Source organism: Chionomys nivalis, chromosome 7 (genome assembly GCF_950005125.1).
Source record: "Chionomys nivalis chromosome 7, mChiNiv1.1, whole genome shotgun sequence".
NCBI classification, from domain to species: Eukaryota; Metazoa; Chordata; class Mammalia; order Rodentia; family Cricetidae; genus Chionomys; species Chionomys nivalis.
This window is the reverse complement of record NC_080092.1, coordinates 51,974,072-51,989,531: the sequence shown is the minus strand read 5'-3', so window position 1 is coordinate 51,989,531 and position 15,460 is coordinate 51,974,072. Positions and strand designations below refer to the sequence as shown.

Sequence of the window (15,460 nt, the reverse complement as noted above, 5' to 3'; positions counted from 1 at the left end):
TGCCCTATTTAGCAAATTCGAGACTATGGGCTGGAGAGACCCTATCTCATCAATAAACAAACAAATGAATGAATGGAAACTGGGCATGGTGGCACACACCTTTAATCTCAGCACTTGGGAGGCAGAGGCAGGAAGATCTCTGGGATGACTTGGTCTAAAAAGTGAGTTCCAGGACAGTCAGAGTTACAAAGAGAAATCCTTTCCCAAAAACCCAAAACCAAAACTAAGAAAAACCCAAACAAAACAAAAACCACGAATAAATAAATACAATTGGAAATATATGCACATTTCATTATAAAATGCACAGGAGTGCTAGACTAAAAGATGAAGGCATTTCTAAAGCAAATTCAGCATGTTTTCCTGATAGTTGTGTCCGTGTCTCTGTGGGAAGAAGCAGACACAACAGGTCGTGAACAACGCATAGATACTGGAAGGAAGTGAAGGGCAGAGAAAGTTAGGGTACCAGAGAATGGCTCCCACAGCCCTCCTTCCACCTACACATGGTCTCCAACCTGCTGCTGCCCTCCATGGAATGTCAGTTTACTGCCCAGAGCAGGGGCCGCCTTTGTATTTCATCCTACCTGGCCGAACATTGGCTGATGCCCTTCCTGTTTCCGGCCTCTCTTGATCTTCACGTTCTTGCTCTGGCACCCCACAGGCATGTCCCCAAGCACCTGCTTTCTCCATAAAGCCCTGTCTGCTTCCACCACCTGGCAATATCTCAATAACAGGAATCCATTAAGGAATTCATTGATTAGGTCAGAGCTCTCCCCACCCGGTGGACCCAACGCTCTCACCACCTTATCACTTCCAAAAAGCCATCGTCTAGTATTTGAAAATTTTAGGGAGACATTTCATATCAAATGTTGTCTGTTTAGTTGGACCCTCCATCTCACCCCGCATGACCCCATTCCTCCCCGCCTCTCCCCAAACCCCCACCCTCTCAGAGACTCTCCAAATAAAGGGAAGGCACCAAAAAGCCCAGTTCCACATTCTTGGCGGCTACTGCAGCTTCCTCCCCTGAAGCTGCAACCGCCCAAGTCCCTGACTTTTGGCATTCAGCTTTGGACCATACTTGGGCACAAACCCAGCTTGTGGCAGACACATCATTACCCCTCACCTACAGGCTATAAAGTCTTCCTGCTTTAGTTTGGGCGTGTGGCTTCTCTGGCCTTCATCTCTGGGACTAGAAAACCCACCTAGGAGTTGCTTTGCTCAAATAAACCTGTTGTTATACTTTTTCAACTTGGCTTGATCTGACTCACTGAATCTTTAGAGGAGCCTTTTACCGGGAACAGAGAATCTATTTTACTCAAAGTCTGCGTTTGTGTCCTGAAGCATCAAATAATATGCAAAGCGATGCTTATGGCTCTGTTTGAACACAGTTTTACAGACACTAACTTGAAGTTCATATAATTTACACATTATGAAGCATTCTTTTCCTGCTTTTGTTTATTCTTTTCTTTCTTTCTCTTTCTCTTTTTTCTTAAACAGAGTCTCAGGAGGACCTGGTTTTGAACTAGAGGTTCTCTGGCCTCAGTCTTCCCAGTTTATGCCATAACAGGCACGAAATCATGCTCAGAGGGAGGCAAATTCATATAGGAGCAGTTTTCATATGAAATATTTTATTTTATTTTTAAATAATGTTTTTTCTTTTTTTTCCAAAGATTTATTTATTGTGTATACAGTGTTCTGTCTGCATGTATGCCACCAGACCAGAAGAGGGCACCAGATCTCATTATAAATGGTTGTGAGCCACCATGTGGTTGCTGGGAATTGAACTCAGGACCTCTGGAAGAGCAGGCAGTGCTCCTAACTTCTGAACCATCTCTCCAGCCCCCTATTTTATTTTATTTTGAGACAGGGTTTCTCTGTGTAGTCCTGACTGCTCTGGAACTCACTCTGTAGACCAGGCTGTCCTCAGACTCACAGAGATTCGCCTGCCTCTGCCTCCTGAGTGCGCCACCTTCACCCAGCTAGGAAACATTGTTATAAAAGTATTGTCTGTTCGCTGGAGAAAAGTGAATGGGCCAGCGGAACCAAGTGAACAATGACCTTGGCAGTCCCGTGGCTTGCAGATAGCATATCCTTTTCTACATTTTTTCCCAGGAATTTGGAGTTTGTTTTGGCTGGGGAAGGAGCATTGAAGCTGTTTGTTTCTCTTCAGTTCACTGGGAAACTAAGCTTTTTCTCTCTGGCTACAGAGACTGAAGCTGAGGAGAAACGAGAAGGAGGGAGAGAGGAAAGCCTGAGTGTGTGGGAGTAGCTGGAGAAACAGTTACGAAGCCGGTTCCCTGCCAGAACTTTAGAGACAGTGTAGCACCCACACTCTGTCCGCGTGTAGCTTAGAGGAATTATGAATATGAAAAGGAGGATTTCAGGGCTGGGGAGATGTGCCTATCTAGCTTCCAAGTATGAGGCAGGAAATGCCTTCCTCCCGAAGGAAGTGAAATAAAATTGAGCAAGATAATGGGTAATTCCGTGATGACAGAATGCATATTGTTATTTAGAGGTGTCTGGCTTGAGGGGACAGAGGAACTAGAAGTCATGAGCTTAGCTCACCAACCACATCAGCTTCTGGTCCTCATGCGGTTAGAACTGCTTTCCAATTTCTGTCTACCAAACCTCACAGAGAGCTCCCTGAAGGGACGTTGGCAGGGAGGTCTAGGTTCTGGATGGGGGGGATTGTGAAGAATGAGGGAAGGTGGAATTTGCCCCCTGAGGCTCTCCACTGATTCTAAACCAAGTGTGGACTGTATCCAGCGGAGGCTGGCTGCTTCCCAACCCCGCTAAGGGAAGTCACTATCTGATTTTTGGTATCTCCTTGTTATGGCAGGAGACCTGGATGGTTCCAGGCTAGAAAACGTCTTACCAACATACAAACTAGGAGAGGATTTTCGGATGACCAAGGAAGGCAGTACACCCCACTCCCCACCCGAGTTAGCGAGCCGAGTAAGAAGGACCCCGAGAAAGTCATCCCAAATCCTTATCTTCTTTCCCGGGATAATGAACCAATCGTGAGCGTGAAGTCGAAGGGTCAATAACTCAGAGGTTTCAAATAAGGAATTTTATTTAACCTTTCGTGTCCTGACAGTCAGTCTTCCCCAGGGCCTTGGAGTGTTTTCCTTTAGGAAGCAGACTTTGGAAGGGAGTGGACGGCTGCCAGCTCCGCACTCATCTGCGCCTGCGGGGCCCACGAGCAGCTTTCTTTTCTCCCCGGCGCCTTCGAGTGGGGACAGGAGGTGCAGCCGGAGTTGGAGGTCTAGGGACAGGGCCGGGTGCCGAGCGGACTGCGCCACCTTGGGCAGGCTTGTAGATCAAATGGAAGATGAAGGCATTGCAGTACCTACAGTGAGGGCGTGGTCAGGGGCAGGGCCCGGCCTCCCAGTAGGCCCAGATCTAGGGCTAGGTACAGTAAAAGGCAAGAGCAGCTCAGGGGGTAAAAGCACCTGCCGCGAGGCCTGTCGCCTGAGTACGGTCCCCAGAAAAAAATAAACAACAGAGTCTTTATAGGAGCAGGGCGAGGAGTTGAGAGTTGAGAGGCTCTAAAAGGTGGTTTGTGTTAGGGTTGTACAGCAAGGACAGTAAGAGGACAGAGATGAAGGGGTTGTAAGGTTGGGTTCGAAGAGAACCTTTTAGGCTACAGAGTATATAAATGGCGGATCCGAGGGCTTTAGGCTGTCATGGGCCCTTACCAGGGCATGCAGTTGTCAGCAGCTCTGAGGCGGAACGGGGAGCGGAAGGGGTTGGGCTGTGGAGAGCTGGTGCCCCCTCCGGTGGCCACCGCCATGGTCTGATCGTCCATCACACAGCCGTACTCACTGCTCTCCGTGAAGAAAGCTGGCACTCGGAGAGACTGAGGTTTGGGTGGGCTCTCAGACACTCCCTGGGAGGCTTCCTCACCCAGATACATCCCAAGTCCCACCCTCCCCATAGATAAAGTCCCAGAAGAGATGGGATGCTGGAGAGGTACTCCCCAAGTCTGTGGAGCAGTTGAGGAGAAGGGAAGGAGTGGGTAAGCGAGATTATCCACCTGTAGTCGAGGCAGAGAGCTCAGCCATGCGTCCTTGAGACCAAAGCCAGAGTTAAATCCTAACAAGAGAGGATGACATTGGTGACCACAGTGTCCTTCTTTTACTTTCCCCAAATCCCTGCCCTTGAGCCCCAGGCTCTTACCAATAACCAGGTCAGGCTTGGGTCCCTGGAGCAGGTGATAGGGCCGCGTGGACACCCTGATTTGCAGGTCCCTTCGCCCTCCCTTCTCCTTAGTCCCAGAGCTGAGCCGTGCCGATGCCCCAGAATTAGGACGCACAGACACCTCAGGGCCATCCTGTGGGGCCGGGAGTGGGGTGGGAAAGCCGCTGAAAGTCTGGGTAATGGGATGGAGCCCCAGGAAGAGCAGAGGAAGGTGGAGGGGAAGGGGAAGGTCCCACCAGGCTACCAGAGACAGGGCTGGAGAAGTGGGCCCCCCTCTAGCTCTCACCCTCTGCATAGTAAAATGCTGCTGGTCACTCTCAGGTGGTAGGCTGTCGCCCACAAACTGTAGCTCCAGGGCCACGTGAGGGAGAAGCACCAAGAGCTCCTTAGGGACAGAGAGAAGGTCATCCCAGGGTCCCACCCTATGACCACACCCGTCTTTTCAAGCACCCTCTCTGAGTGGGGACATTACCCAAAACACCATGACAAGATCAAATTCCTTCCCAGCCTCCACCACGTGGATCTTCAGCGACTGCTTGTTCTGAATGTTGAGCTCAGGGACTGGTGAGAAGCCCACTTATTAAAGATACGGGGGGGGGCACCCTTGCTGCCAACCCCACCTCCAGCCTCCTGTCCTGTCTGCGCTCCTTACAGGACTGGGGTACCAGGTGGGTGATGACGTAGTACACGGTCAGTGGGTAGGTGAGAAGCACAGCCATGGGGGAGTCCAGGCTAAGGCCCCGCCACGTGTAGTAATCCTGCCATGAACCTGGGGAGAGAGTCTTAAGGGGGGCCTGATCCCAGACCTGGGCTTCAATCTTTAATGCGCCGTGCCCCCTCAGGCACCGGGTTTCTGTCCGCCACCCCCTGCAGGATCTCTGTCCCAACTCCTACAGGACCCCTCCAGCTCACCAAAGAGGCTCTTGGGTGGGTCTAGAGGCACCGGAGGCATCAGGGCAGGTCCGTCTCCCTGCAGGAGCTGGTAAGGATCACCTGAGCAGATGAGAAGCAGTGCCTAAGAGCTGTAAACCCCTACCTGCTTCATCTCCCCACCCTCCCAGAAGACCTGTACACCCTGAAGGCCTGAAGCTGTAGCAGGATTGGAGTTAGCCTAAGGACAGGGTTATTGGATGAACCAGACAGAAATGACTCCTTTGAGGTCTGTGGAAAGGCTTAAAATAATCCTAATAGGGTCAGTACGGGGGGCGGGGTACTAACCCCATTAGGACTACATGTATAGGCCTAATGTGTATATGGAGGGGTTAAATGGGACCTGGTCCACTCCCCCAGCCCTCCCCACAACCTTCCTTCTAGTCCATTTCCGGCAAAAGGCCCCACATACCATTGAGAAGGTGGCTGAGGGATGATGTGCTGCCCCAAGGGCTCCTGGGGGTGCCAGGCCCTGGAATCAGCATGCTGAGCTGGGTCCAGTAGCCACGAGTGAGGCCTCGAGAGGCCAGGAAAGCCTCCTTGTTAAAGGTCTCACTGGTCACCTCTGCAGGAGAAGGGGGTGAGGATTGAGGACTTGGTGGCTCAGCTCCAGGACTTAGCTGTCCTCTGCTATCCCTAAGGACCCTGATTTTTGAGCCTGGTTTTACCTAGGGAGGAAATTTCCCTTTCTGAGTGTCTAGCATGTTCCAGGCACCAAGAGTTTACACAACCCTTGAAATAATTAAATGTGATTTTATATTTGCTAGTATTCCTTTTTTACAGATGATGGAACTTGAGGGGATTTTTTTTTTAATTTTAAGACAGGATCTTATTGCAGCACAGGCTGACTTTAAATTTACTATGTTGCAGAGGATGGCTTTGAACCCCTTATCCTCCTGTCTCCACCTTCCAAATGCTGTGATTACAGGTATGCCCCATCAGAGGCAGTTCTTGTTTTATCTTGTTTTTGAGACAAGGTGTCACATAGCCCAGGGTGGCCTGGAACATGAGATCCTCCTCTCTCGGCCTCCCAAGTGCTGGGAACATGTTAGCATGCCTGGCTTAAATGAACTGTTTGAGGTCACATGACTAGACGGTGGTAGAGGTGAACAGCAAGCATTTGAACCGATGCCTCAGCTGCCCTGGACTCTCCCTGGATCAGTCATTCTGCCTCAGCTGCTCTGGTTCCCAAGGCTGCACACTTCAGCCAAACACTCATTCTTCAGGCCCTGGACCCAGTCCCGAGGACCTGGTCCCAGGATCCCCTCCCTGCCACTTTGACCTCCTTAGGATACCTGCAGTATAGGTGAAAGGCAGACTTGCCAGTTCCCCTGTTCGCTCCATAAAACCAGCAAGTCTCGGGCACCAAAATCTGTGGCTCACGTCATCTGGGCATCGGCGCCAATCAGCCTGGAGACAAGCCTCTCCACAGTATAAGACAGCACTGCACTGGGGGCTGGGGAAACAGGGGTAATTGGCACCCCTCAGTCTTCATGGGTCCTGTGGGCTATAATCTGTCCATATGCCACTCAGCCTGTTTGTATTGTATCCTGTAGCTAATCGCTCATAACTTGTTTTTCCTATCCCTTCCTACCTTCCTGGCCCTCCTGCCTGCCTGCTTGGAACCCCCCCACCTCGGCCCGGCTTGCCTTTCTACGTGGTTGTCTAACTGCTGGAGTCTTCCATTGACTCCAGCCTTGGGGATGCTCACCAGGGTGTCAACTTCACTTCGAAGCTGTGCTTGTGACAAACATGGCAAGTTCGAGCCCGAAGGGAGGCAAAAGTAAAGCCTGGCCGAGGACCCCATGTCCTCATTGGGGTCTTTGCTAACTTCACGCCCAGCCTCGGGACAAGGCTCTCCAGGTCTCTGCATGGGGATACAGGTGGCATCAGGCTAAAAGGGCTCAGGAGTTTCCACACCTTTCCACCCTCTGATCCCAGGTATTTGTACCGATGTAGGTGGGCGTCTCCCACAGTAAGCTGTCGGGGCTTTCGAGGGTCCCCAGAGCCCATAGGGCAGGCCATGCTGTGGCAAAGGAGAGCATAGGCCCGAGGAGCCAGATTCTCAGCCCCTGGGCTCTGGCCCACACGCCCGTGGGTTCCATCCATTAGCAGATCAATGCCCAAGATGGTGCCATGCTCATCGGTCACCAGCAAAAGACAAGAGAGGTGCAGGGGTGCAGCCTCTGCAGAAAGAGGGACCATTTGGGCGAGAGAGAAGGGGGCAGAGATCACAGTCAGATATACCAAGTTTAGATGTCTTGAGGGGACAGACAACTTTAATGAGTAGAAGGGACTAGATAAGAGAGGCAGTCCCCCTGTAAAGGGGGCAACTGCTATACGGAGCCAGAATGTAAGAAACATGGGCTCCTTATCAAAATCTGGATTTCTCTTTCTTTAGATTTATTTTCATTTTATGCACATGGGTGTTTTCTCCACATGCATGTCTGTATATCACATGCAGAAGGCAGAAGAGAGTGTTGGATGCCCTTGGAAATGGAGTTACAGAAGGTAGTTAGCCACCATGTGGTTGCTGGGGATTGAACCTGGACTCTCTGGAAGAGCAGTCAATGCTCTTAACCTCTAAACCACCTCTCCAGGCCTAGAACCTCGATTTTTCTTAAGATGCACGGTCTCTGGACTTTCATTCTTCACAGTGTTTAGATGTTGGTTCAAATTAAAAAAAAAAAAAACACATTGCGGAGATGAACTTTGGGCAACAGATTTGCATGAAAGTTAACAGCCTGTGACTCCTACTCGGTTGAGAGACATGGGAGGAGTCCAGAAAGGTGTCTGAACGAGGGACAAGGCAGAGCCACCCTGGGTTCTCACCACTCCTCCGTCCTTTCCTCTTTCCAGGTGCCTTCTCATCCTCTCCTCTGTCCTCCCGGCAGCCATCATCACAGCTTGCCTCTTGCTGGGTCACTTCTGACTCAGCTGGTGGCTTTGCTTCTTGGGGGGATTCCCTGCTGCAAGGGGCTGGCTCCCCACCCTCCTGTGGTTCTGCCTTCTCTGTGCCTGAGCTCCCTTTTCCATCCTCTTCTTCCTCTTCTTCCTCCTCCCCTTCTTCCCCATCCTCCAGGCTGACAAAACTGACATAAGGGCTCAGGTCTCTCAGGCGGAGGGGAGGCTCATCTCCCAGGAGCCGGGAAGCCCCCAGGCCCGGCCCGGGACCTGGCTCTGCACCTTGTCCCAAGCTGATGCCCACACTACGGTTTGGTAAGACGTGGAGCACCCAGAGGGCAGGGTCCTGGGGCAGCCTCCTTATCTGACCCTCCAGTTGACGCCATCGGCCCTCAAGGCTGGTCCCCATGGTCCCTTTCTCTGCCACGAACTTGCGGAACCAGCCAAAGAGAAGAGCAGCGAAATCAAGGAACTCATCCCGGTATCCAGACACAAACTCCATGTCTTCAGATGCACAGGGCCTGGACCCAGACTGAGAAGAAAGGGCTGTATGGTAGCGGTCAGGAGCAGGGTCCGTGCTGGGTCACCAAAGGGAGAAGGGTGTGGGCTTGAGGTAAAATCAATGGAGAAGCATTGGGAGCTGAGAATAGGGTTTGCAGGGATAAGGTCTGAGGGAGGGTTAGATTGGAAAGTGGATATTTAGGGTTAAAGGTGAGAACTCAGGGATGAAATCATAGTTGGGGCACAAAACTCAATGACTCAAATCCTAAAGTGAGATTTGAATTCAAAGACGGAGAGGTAAGGCTAATCCTACGGGGAAAGCCTTGCTGAGAAGGAGAAAATGTGGGGCCTGTTGGTCTATGGGAAATAGAAGTGAGAATTAAGAACTGAGGCATCTCTTGGGCAAGGATCAGTTTGATGTGAGCCCCGTAAACCTAACCCCTTTCCGGCGGCTCCTCTCCTCCGGTACCTGCAGCCGCCACCACTTTTTGAAGGTAAATACCTCGTGCTGGTGGACTGTCGTGACGTCAGGGCTGCCCGAGCCCACTGCTCAGAACTCGGATGGCACCCAGCCAGTGCATGCGCACTCCCACGGGCCTGGTGACTTGCTAGACTGCTTCACCTTGGCCATGTGACTGGATCCCACTGTGACCCAGCGGACCAGGGAAGTGAAAGCATCTTGGAACCAGAGGGAGATCTAGCAGGTCATCATTTTACAAACCACCAGACAGACGGGCGACCGCTGGAGAGGACTGACATCCCCCAACCCATCCGAGTCATTCTTCCGGAGCCATCGCTTGCCCTCTCGGGTTCCTCTGGCTCCATAGCCTGAACTTTCTTTCGGTTTTGTCAGTCTTGGCTGTCCCCACGACTGACTGGCCGTGAGTCTGGAAACGGGTGAAGGAGCTCCGCCTTCGGGGATTCCCCGACGTGGGCACTGGGTGCTGCGTAGGCTCCCGGTACTGATCCGACGGTCGGTTCGGGACGGCGCGCGGGGAGCAGCGGCACCTCCACCGCGCGCCCTCTCCCCGCCTGAGCTTGGCACCGACGTCAGCGCCTCAGCAGAACCTCGGGCAGCCGGGGAATCAGCTGGATGTCGGCTAAGTGGCCTGGCGGCAACAAGCTCCGCTAAGCCCGGAGATGAGGCAGGGCTTCGGACCCCTGCCCCTAGCGCTCTTTCTCTACTTGCTGGCTCTGCTGACCCCGCCAGGTTAGTCAGGGGGCGGGATTGGGGTCAGAATGGAAACTGTGGAGGGGCACAAGAACGGAGGGATTAAGAACTCAGCCCAAAGCAGCCAAAGGCAGCAGCCGGGAATAGGGGAAGGCTGTCTGGGGTTGAACTGGGACTGGGGACACCTGGACCCAGGTGGCATTACACTGGGGTGGGAGGTAGATCTGGCGGGTAGGGAAAGCTGAGTGCGACAGCTGAGTTGGAAGCCAACTCAAGACCAGGGTTAATCCCTCGTTCCCCTTTAGGTGATGGCAACCAGGGGAGTGTCACTGGAAGCTGTTCCTGTAAAATAAAAATTCCTCCTGCCACACCGGTACCGATTACTAGCTTGAATTATATCCGACAACGCCTGCAAACATACGATCACTGTCCAGTACTCACCAGGTACTGTCTTGTCTGTCGGTGTGTCGTCGTCGTCCCCCCCCCCCCCCGGAATTATAGGACCACCAACCTGAACACCAGGTCCGGGTGGGAAAGCCTAGTTCCTCCCCAGTTTCACTTATCTGGGGATTTCCAGTCCTAGTGGAGCTCACCTTGGGGGTGACTTCACACCTTTGGAATGAGGAAAAGTATGGAGGGGAAGGAGTGGCCATGGGAGACTAGATTGATCCTCTTGCAGGTTCTGGTTAACGAAGTCCATTACTGTGTGTGGGGACAGCCAGGAACAGTGGGTCCTTGATTTGGTAAAGTGCGTTGACAACAAAGGTGAGAACCTCTTGGGTCCTCCGGTGGACCACAATTCCCTTTGCCTCTGCCACAGGGCACTTTCCTATTTGGAACCTCTTAGCGCTGGCTGAAGTGCTTTCACTTACATCTGTATTGTCTGTATCTTCTTCCCTCTGTCAATTTGTTCTGCCACATCTGCCATTACTTAATACTTTCTTTTTTTACGTCATTTATTTACTTTTATTTATTTATTATTTATTTTTATTTCGTGTGCATTCATGTTTTGGGTACATGTATGTCTCTCTGAAGGTGTTGAATCCCCTAAAACTGGAGTTACAGGCAGTTATGTGGGCGCTGGGAATTGAACCCAGGTCCTCTGGAAGAACAGCCAGTGCTCTTAACCACTGAGTCATCTCTCTAGCCCTACTTAGTATTTTCTTGAAGTCACTATTATAAAGTGTACTCGAGATTGGCCAAGCTAAATAAGAGCTCTACCACTGAGCTATCGTCCTGCTTTTTAAGCTGGCCAGGATGGTCTTGAACTTGTTATCCTCCTGCCTTGACCTCTCTTTTATCTGGGATTACAGGTGTCTACAATAGGTTTGGCTTTTACTATTGCATTTTAATTGAAATCACTTGAAGGTACTATTTTAATTTTCTCATATTTAATGATGAAAATAAACATTAAACTGAAAGAATTTATCCAGGTGTGGTAGTTCCCACCTTTAACCCCAACATTCTGGAAGGCAGAGGCAGGTGGATCTTTGTGAATCTGAGGCCAGCCTGGTCTACAAAGTGAATTTCAGGATAGCCAGGGCTATATATAGAGACCCTGTCTTGAAAACAAAACAAAAAGTTTAATTATACAGTGAACAACCTCTATGAACATCACCTGGATTCTTCAATATTTGAGTTACAGTTTTAAATTTATTTGTTTTATAATAAATATGTAGTCATTATATTTACAATATTGGTTCTACAGCATTTTACTGCGTTCACATTATTGCAAACCTGTTCTGTTATCTATCCATCATCAATTTAACTTTCCTGCTCTTTTTCCTTTGGCCTTGAAGTGGTGCTCACAAGTGCTGGGGTTAAAGGCCATGACCATCACTCTCCTTCTCAACTCACCTTATTTTAAAAACGCTTTCAACATAAATTGCAAATATTGTATTTAATCCCCAAACAGTTTCAACATATATTTTACTGAGTTCAATTTGGGGGGGGGGTGTTTTCTTTCTGTTTTTTCAAGACAGGGTTTCTCTGTATAGCCTTGGCTGTCCCGGAACTCACTCTGTAGAGCAGGCTGGCCTTGAATTCATAGATATCTGCCTACCTCTGCTTCCTGAGTCCTGGGATTAAAGACCCAACTCTGAGGTCAATATTTTATTGTTCTTTTTTCTTTCAAGTTTAAAAAAAAAAAAACCAACCTCAATCAATTAAATAGATTGTAAGTATGCATAAATCATTTCCAAAAAAAATTACTTAACAGCTTGTATGTTTCATTCAGGAGTGGTAGCAGACACCTTTAAGCCCAGCACTTCAGAGGCAGAGAGGCAGGCGGATCTCTGTGAGTTCCAGGACAGTCAGGGATACACAGAGAAACCCTATCTCCAAAAACCAAACAAACAAACAAAAAAGAAAGATACAACTCTTAAAATAAGAAATGTTCTTCACTAGTCTACCTGTGTCAGTGGTACCCACACTGTCTTTCAGGCTACTGAGACCTAAATTATTTTCTTCACCCCTCACAGACACCCTGGGCCTTGTTACACCTAGGGTCCAATACAGTGTAACACACCTGCTTGCCCTGGGACTGCATCTCAGTCTGTGAACTTCCTTGTCCCTGTCTGTCCCTCTGCTACTGTCTTCCTCCCTGGCCTTCAGCTGCCCTGCCCCAAATCTCTTTTTGCACAGTACTGGGGAATGCATCCAGGATCTCACCTCATACATTCTGGGTAAGAACTCTGCCACTAAGCTCTCTACACAGCTCTTCAGCTGTCCTCTGGATGCTCCTCATGCCCTGACACCCAGACGGGATTTTAGCAGTTGAGAGACCCAACAAAGTGAACCACTCTGGCTTCCCTCCGCCATTCTCTGTGTCAGCTGGCTACAGAGGAAGTCTCTGACTTCTGCCACCTGGACCTGAGCCCTAATACACACTTTCATGCTATAGGAGTTCTGGGTAGGACTCGGAAGCCAAAAAAATCTGGCAAGGCCTTACTGGTCCCCTCCCTGGTGCCCTGGAGTGGGGGTGGGGATTGGAGATTTAATGCAGGGTCTTGAACATGCTACACCTCAAACCCCCTTGTTCATGACCACTAATCAGAACCCTTTCTGTCCAATCAGACTTCTCCACAACTGTTCATTCTTATCCAGTCTGAGCATAATAGAGTAGGCTCCTGCATTCCATCAGACCCTGACCCAACTTGTTCTGCTTTTCTGGTTAATCTGCTTTTTTTTCTTAGAGGTAGTGGTAGTGGTGGTGGTGATGGTGGTGATGGTGGTGGTGGTGGTGATGGTGGTGATGGTGGTGGTGGTGGTGGTGATGGTGGTGATGGTGGTGGTGATGGTGGTGGTGGTGGTAGTGGTGGTGATGGTGGTGGTGGTGGTGATGGTGGTGGTGATGGTGGTGGTGGTGGTAGTGGTGGTGATGGTGGTGGTGATGGTGGTGGTGGTGGTGATGGTGGTGATGGTGGTGGTGGTGGTGGTGGTGATGGTGGTGGTGGTGGTGGTGATGGTGGTGGTGGTGGTAGTGGTGGTGATGGTAGTAGTGATGGTGGTGATGGTGGTGGTGGTGGTAGGGTGGTGGTGGTATGGTGATGATGGTGGTGGTGATGGTGGTGGTGGTGGTAGTGGTGGTGATGGTGGTGGTGATAGTGGTGGTGGTGGTGGTAGTGGTGGTGGTGATGGTGGTGTGTGTATGTGTACAATGGCCTTGCCATGAAGATGGGTGGGGAAGACTCCAGCTGTTCCAGCAGCCTGATCCTGTGTTTGTTTTCTCTCCAGAGTGTGGAAATGGCCATGGGAAGAGCCTGCACCACCAGCAGCATCTGCCTCACGCTAGCACCCAGATCCCCGTGGCCACCGAGAGGACACCTCCAGCCACAAGCACCCCTGCACAGATGCAGGGTACCCAGCAGTCCACTTTCCCATCTGGAGCACTGTCTTTGAACAAAGGGGTCACCCACCACAGTGAGACCAGCGCTCTCACCTCAGGCTATGAAGGCATTGCTCTCACATCAGGCTATGACCCGGAAACTAGACCGGAGGCTGAGGCAAATAAAAACCAGCAAGAGGACAAACAGCAAGAAGGAAAACCAGAAGCTTCAGCTGGCAAAGCAGCCTTGGTGCCAGTGCTGTCCCTCCTGGCCATCGCTTTCCTTCTCACGGCAGCCATGGCCTATGTGCTGTGCAGCAGGAGAGACCGGCAGCGGAGAGATGCAGGTAAAAGAGACTCCTAACCCTCACCTCCAGGGCCCTAGAGACGTCCTGGTAAGGGTCTTGCCCTGGTAGTGGGTAACAGAGGCGGACAGTAAGGCCGTCAGCACCAGGGGCCGTGAGGGTCTTAGGGTTAACTAACGTCTGGGAATCTTGACTCCCCGCTTCAGTTCACGTCTGCCTCAGTTCTCCTCATCTCCCAGCTCACCCACCACTTTCTTACTACTCTCTAGATCTGCCGCTCCATTATACACTTGTGAACTCTAGTGCCTGAAGCAGGACTGGGGCTTTTGAGAGAAGATGCGGAAGAGAGATGGAAGGCTGGGCTCCGTCAGTGAACTGGACCTTCGCTTGATCTTTCACGTCAGAAGCCTGGGCAGCTTTGAGCTGTTGATTCTCTGCCTCTCCCTCCTAGGCTCTGGGATTGCAGACATACACCACATCTGCCCTAATTTACTGCTGTACATAATGCATTTAGAACTTTATTTTGCTTAGGGAGGATCTTACTTAGTCCAAGTCGGCCTCAAATTCCCTATGTGTCTGAGGATGACTACTGAGTCTCCTGCCTTCACTTCCACAGTGCTGGATTACACACTTGCTAAACACTTTTTTTTAAATGATTTATTTAACTTTATGTTCATTGGTGTGAAGGTGTCAGATCTCGTGGAACTGCATTTTCAGACAGTTGTGAGCTGCCATGTGGGTGCTGGGAATTGAACCCAGGTCCTCAGGAAGAGCAGTCAGTGCTCTTAACTGCTGAGCCATCTCTCCAGCCCCAACACTTTTTTTTTTCTTTTTTGAGACAGTATTTCACTATTCTGCCCTGGCTGTCCTAGAACTCAGAAAGATCTGCCTGCCTCTGCAGTGTTGGGATTAAAGAACTTCACCTGGCCCTTGGGAAATGTTTGTTTTTCTGGGTTTTTTTGAGACTAGATTTTCCTCTGTTAACAGCCCTAGTTGTCCTGGAACTAGTTCTTGTAGACCAGGCCTTGAACTCACAGAGATCTGCTTGCTTCTGCCTCCAGATTGCTAGGATTAAAGGCGTGCCTAGCCGCCGCCTGGCTTTGGTTTGGTTTTCTTGAGACAGGGTTTCTCTGTGTAACAGCTCTGGCTGTCCTGGAACTCACTCTATAGACCAGGCTTGGTCTCAAACTCACAGGGATCCACCTGCCTCTGCCTCTTAAGTGCTGGGAATAAGGTGTGCATCACTCTTAATGATTAATAACATGAGCAGCCCCACTGGCCCTGGTCCTCCCCCCCTGCTGCTAATAAAATGTAATACTCTAAATCATGTGCTCTAGAGGTGTGGCCCTTTGTAGAGTGCCTGTCTAACATGTGTAAAGTTCAAAGTTCAACCCTCCTGCCACCAATAAATTAATTTTTTTAAATGTCTGCTTTTTACATTGTGTAACAATAAACTAGAAAATCTATGGTTTTAACTATAATACAAAAAACTGCTTTAGAATCAATGGCTGAGGGCTGGAGGGAGGACTTAGCAGTTTAGAGCGATTGTTCTTGCAGAGGACTCGTATGGTGCTCACAATCACGTGGAACTCCAGGACCTGGGGACCTGACAACCCTCCTGGGACC

General features: G+C 50.4%; 2 protein-coding genes across 4 annotated transcripts; one reads left to right on the top strand and one right to left on the bottom strand.

Annotated features, from left to right (window-relative positions):
• Positions 1-3,174: 3,174 nt before the first annotated feature.
• On the bottom strand, positions 3,175-8,558 carry Zmynd15 (zinc finger MYND-type containing 15). 3 transcript variants are annotated; one of them, XM_057776269.1, is made up of 13 exons: positions 7,960-8,558; positions 7,079-7,313; positions 6,839-6,994; positions 6,423-6,583; positions 5,540-5,692; positions 5,110-5,190; positions 4,850-4,966; positions 4,670-4,758; positions 4,484-4,582; positions 4,177-4,330; positions 4,034-4,092; positions 3,696-3,856; positions 3,175-3,346 (listed from the first exon to the last, which is right to left on the bottom strand). In XM_057776269.1, exons 1-13 carry the CDS (start codon positions 8,531-8,533, stop codon positions 3,175-3,177), a joined length of 2,211 nt encoding a protein of 736 aa, XP_057632252.1. In that variant the 5' UTR covers positions 8,534-8,558. The 3 variants fall into 3 exon arrangements, with proteins under 3 accessions (XP_057632252.1, XP_057632251.1, XP_057632253.1); XM_057776268.1 differs by having other exon boundaries at positions 4,034-4,330; XM_057776270.1 differs by lacking the exon at positions 4,850-4,966.
• Positions 8,559-9,157: 599 nt separating this feature from the next.
• Cxcl16 (C-X-C motif chemokine ligand 16) lies at positions 9,158-15,284 on the top strand. The gene is made up of 5 exons (XM_057775160.1): positions 9,158-9,742; positions 10,009-10,147; positions 10,383-10,468; positions 13,439-13,876; positions 14,104-15,284. Exons 1-5 carry the CDS (start codon positions 9,673-9,675, stop codon positions 14,142-14,144), a joined length of 774 nt encoding a protein of 257 aa, XP_057631143.1. The 5' UTR covers positions 9,158-9,672; the 3' UTR covers positions 14,145-15,284.
• Positions 15,285-15,460: the final 176 nt, after the last annotated feature.

What these genes read in the sequence shown, in the direction of transcription:
- Zmynd15 (XM_057776268.1), bottom strand. Translation starts at nt 8,533, where the DNA reads ATGGAGTTTGTGTCTGGATACCGGGATGAGTTCCTTGATTTCGCTGCT. An exon ending in GAAGTGAAGTTGACACCCTG is followed by an intron (nt 6,584 to 6,838) that starts GTGAGCATCCCC and finishes CTGTTTCCCCAG; the next exon opens with CCCCCAGTGCAGTGCTGTCT. An exon ending in AGCATTTTACTATGCAGAGG is followed by an intron (nt 4,331 to 4,483) that starts GTGAGAGCTAGA and finishes CCGGCCCCACAG; the next exon opens with GATGGCCCTGAGGTGTCTGT.
- Cxcl16 (XM_057775160.1), top strand. Translation starts at nt 9,673, where the DNA reads ATGAGGCAGGGCTTCGGACCCCTGCCCCTAGCGCTCTTTCTCTACTTG. An exon ending in GGCTCTGCTGACCCCGCCAG is followed by an intron (nt 9,743 to 10,008) that starts GTTAGTCAGGGG and finishes GTTCCCCTTTAG; the next exon opens with GTGATGGCAACCAGGGGAGT. An exon ending in AAAGTGCGTTGACAACAAAG is followed by an intron (nt 10,469 to 13,438) that starts GTGAGAACCTCT and finishes TTTTCTCTCCAG; the next exon opens with AGTGTGGAAATGGCCATGGG.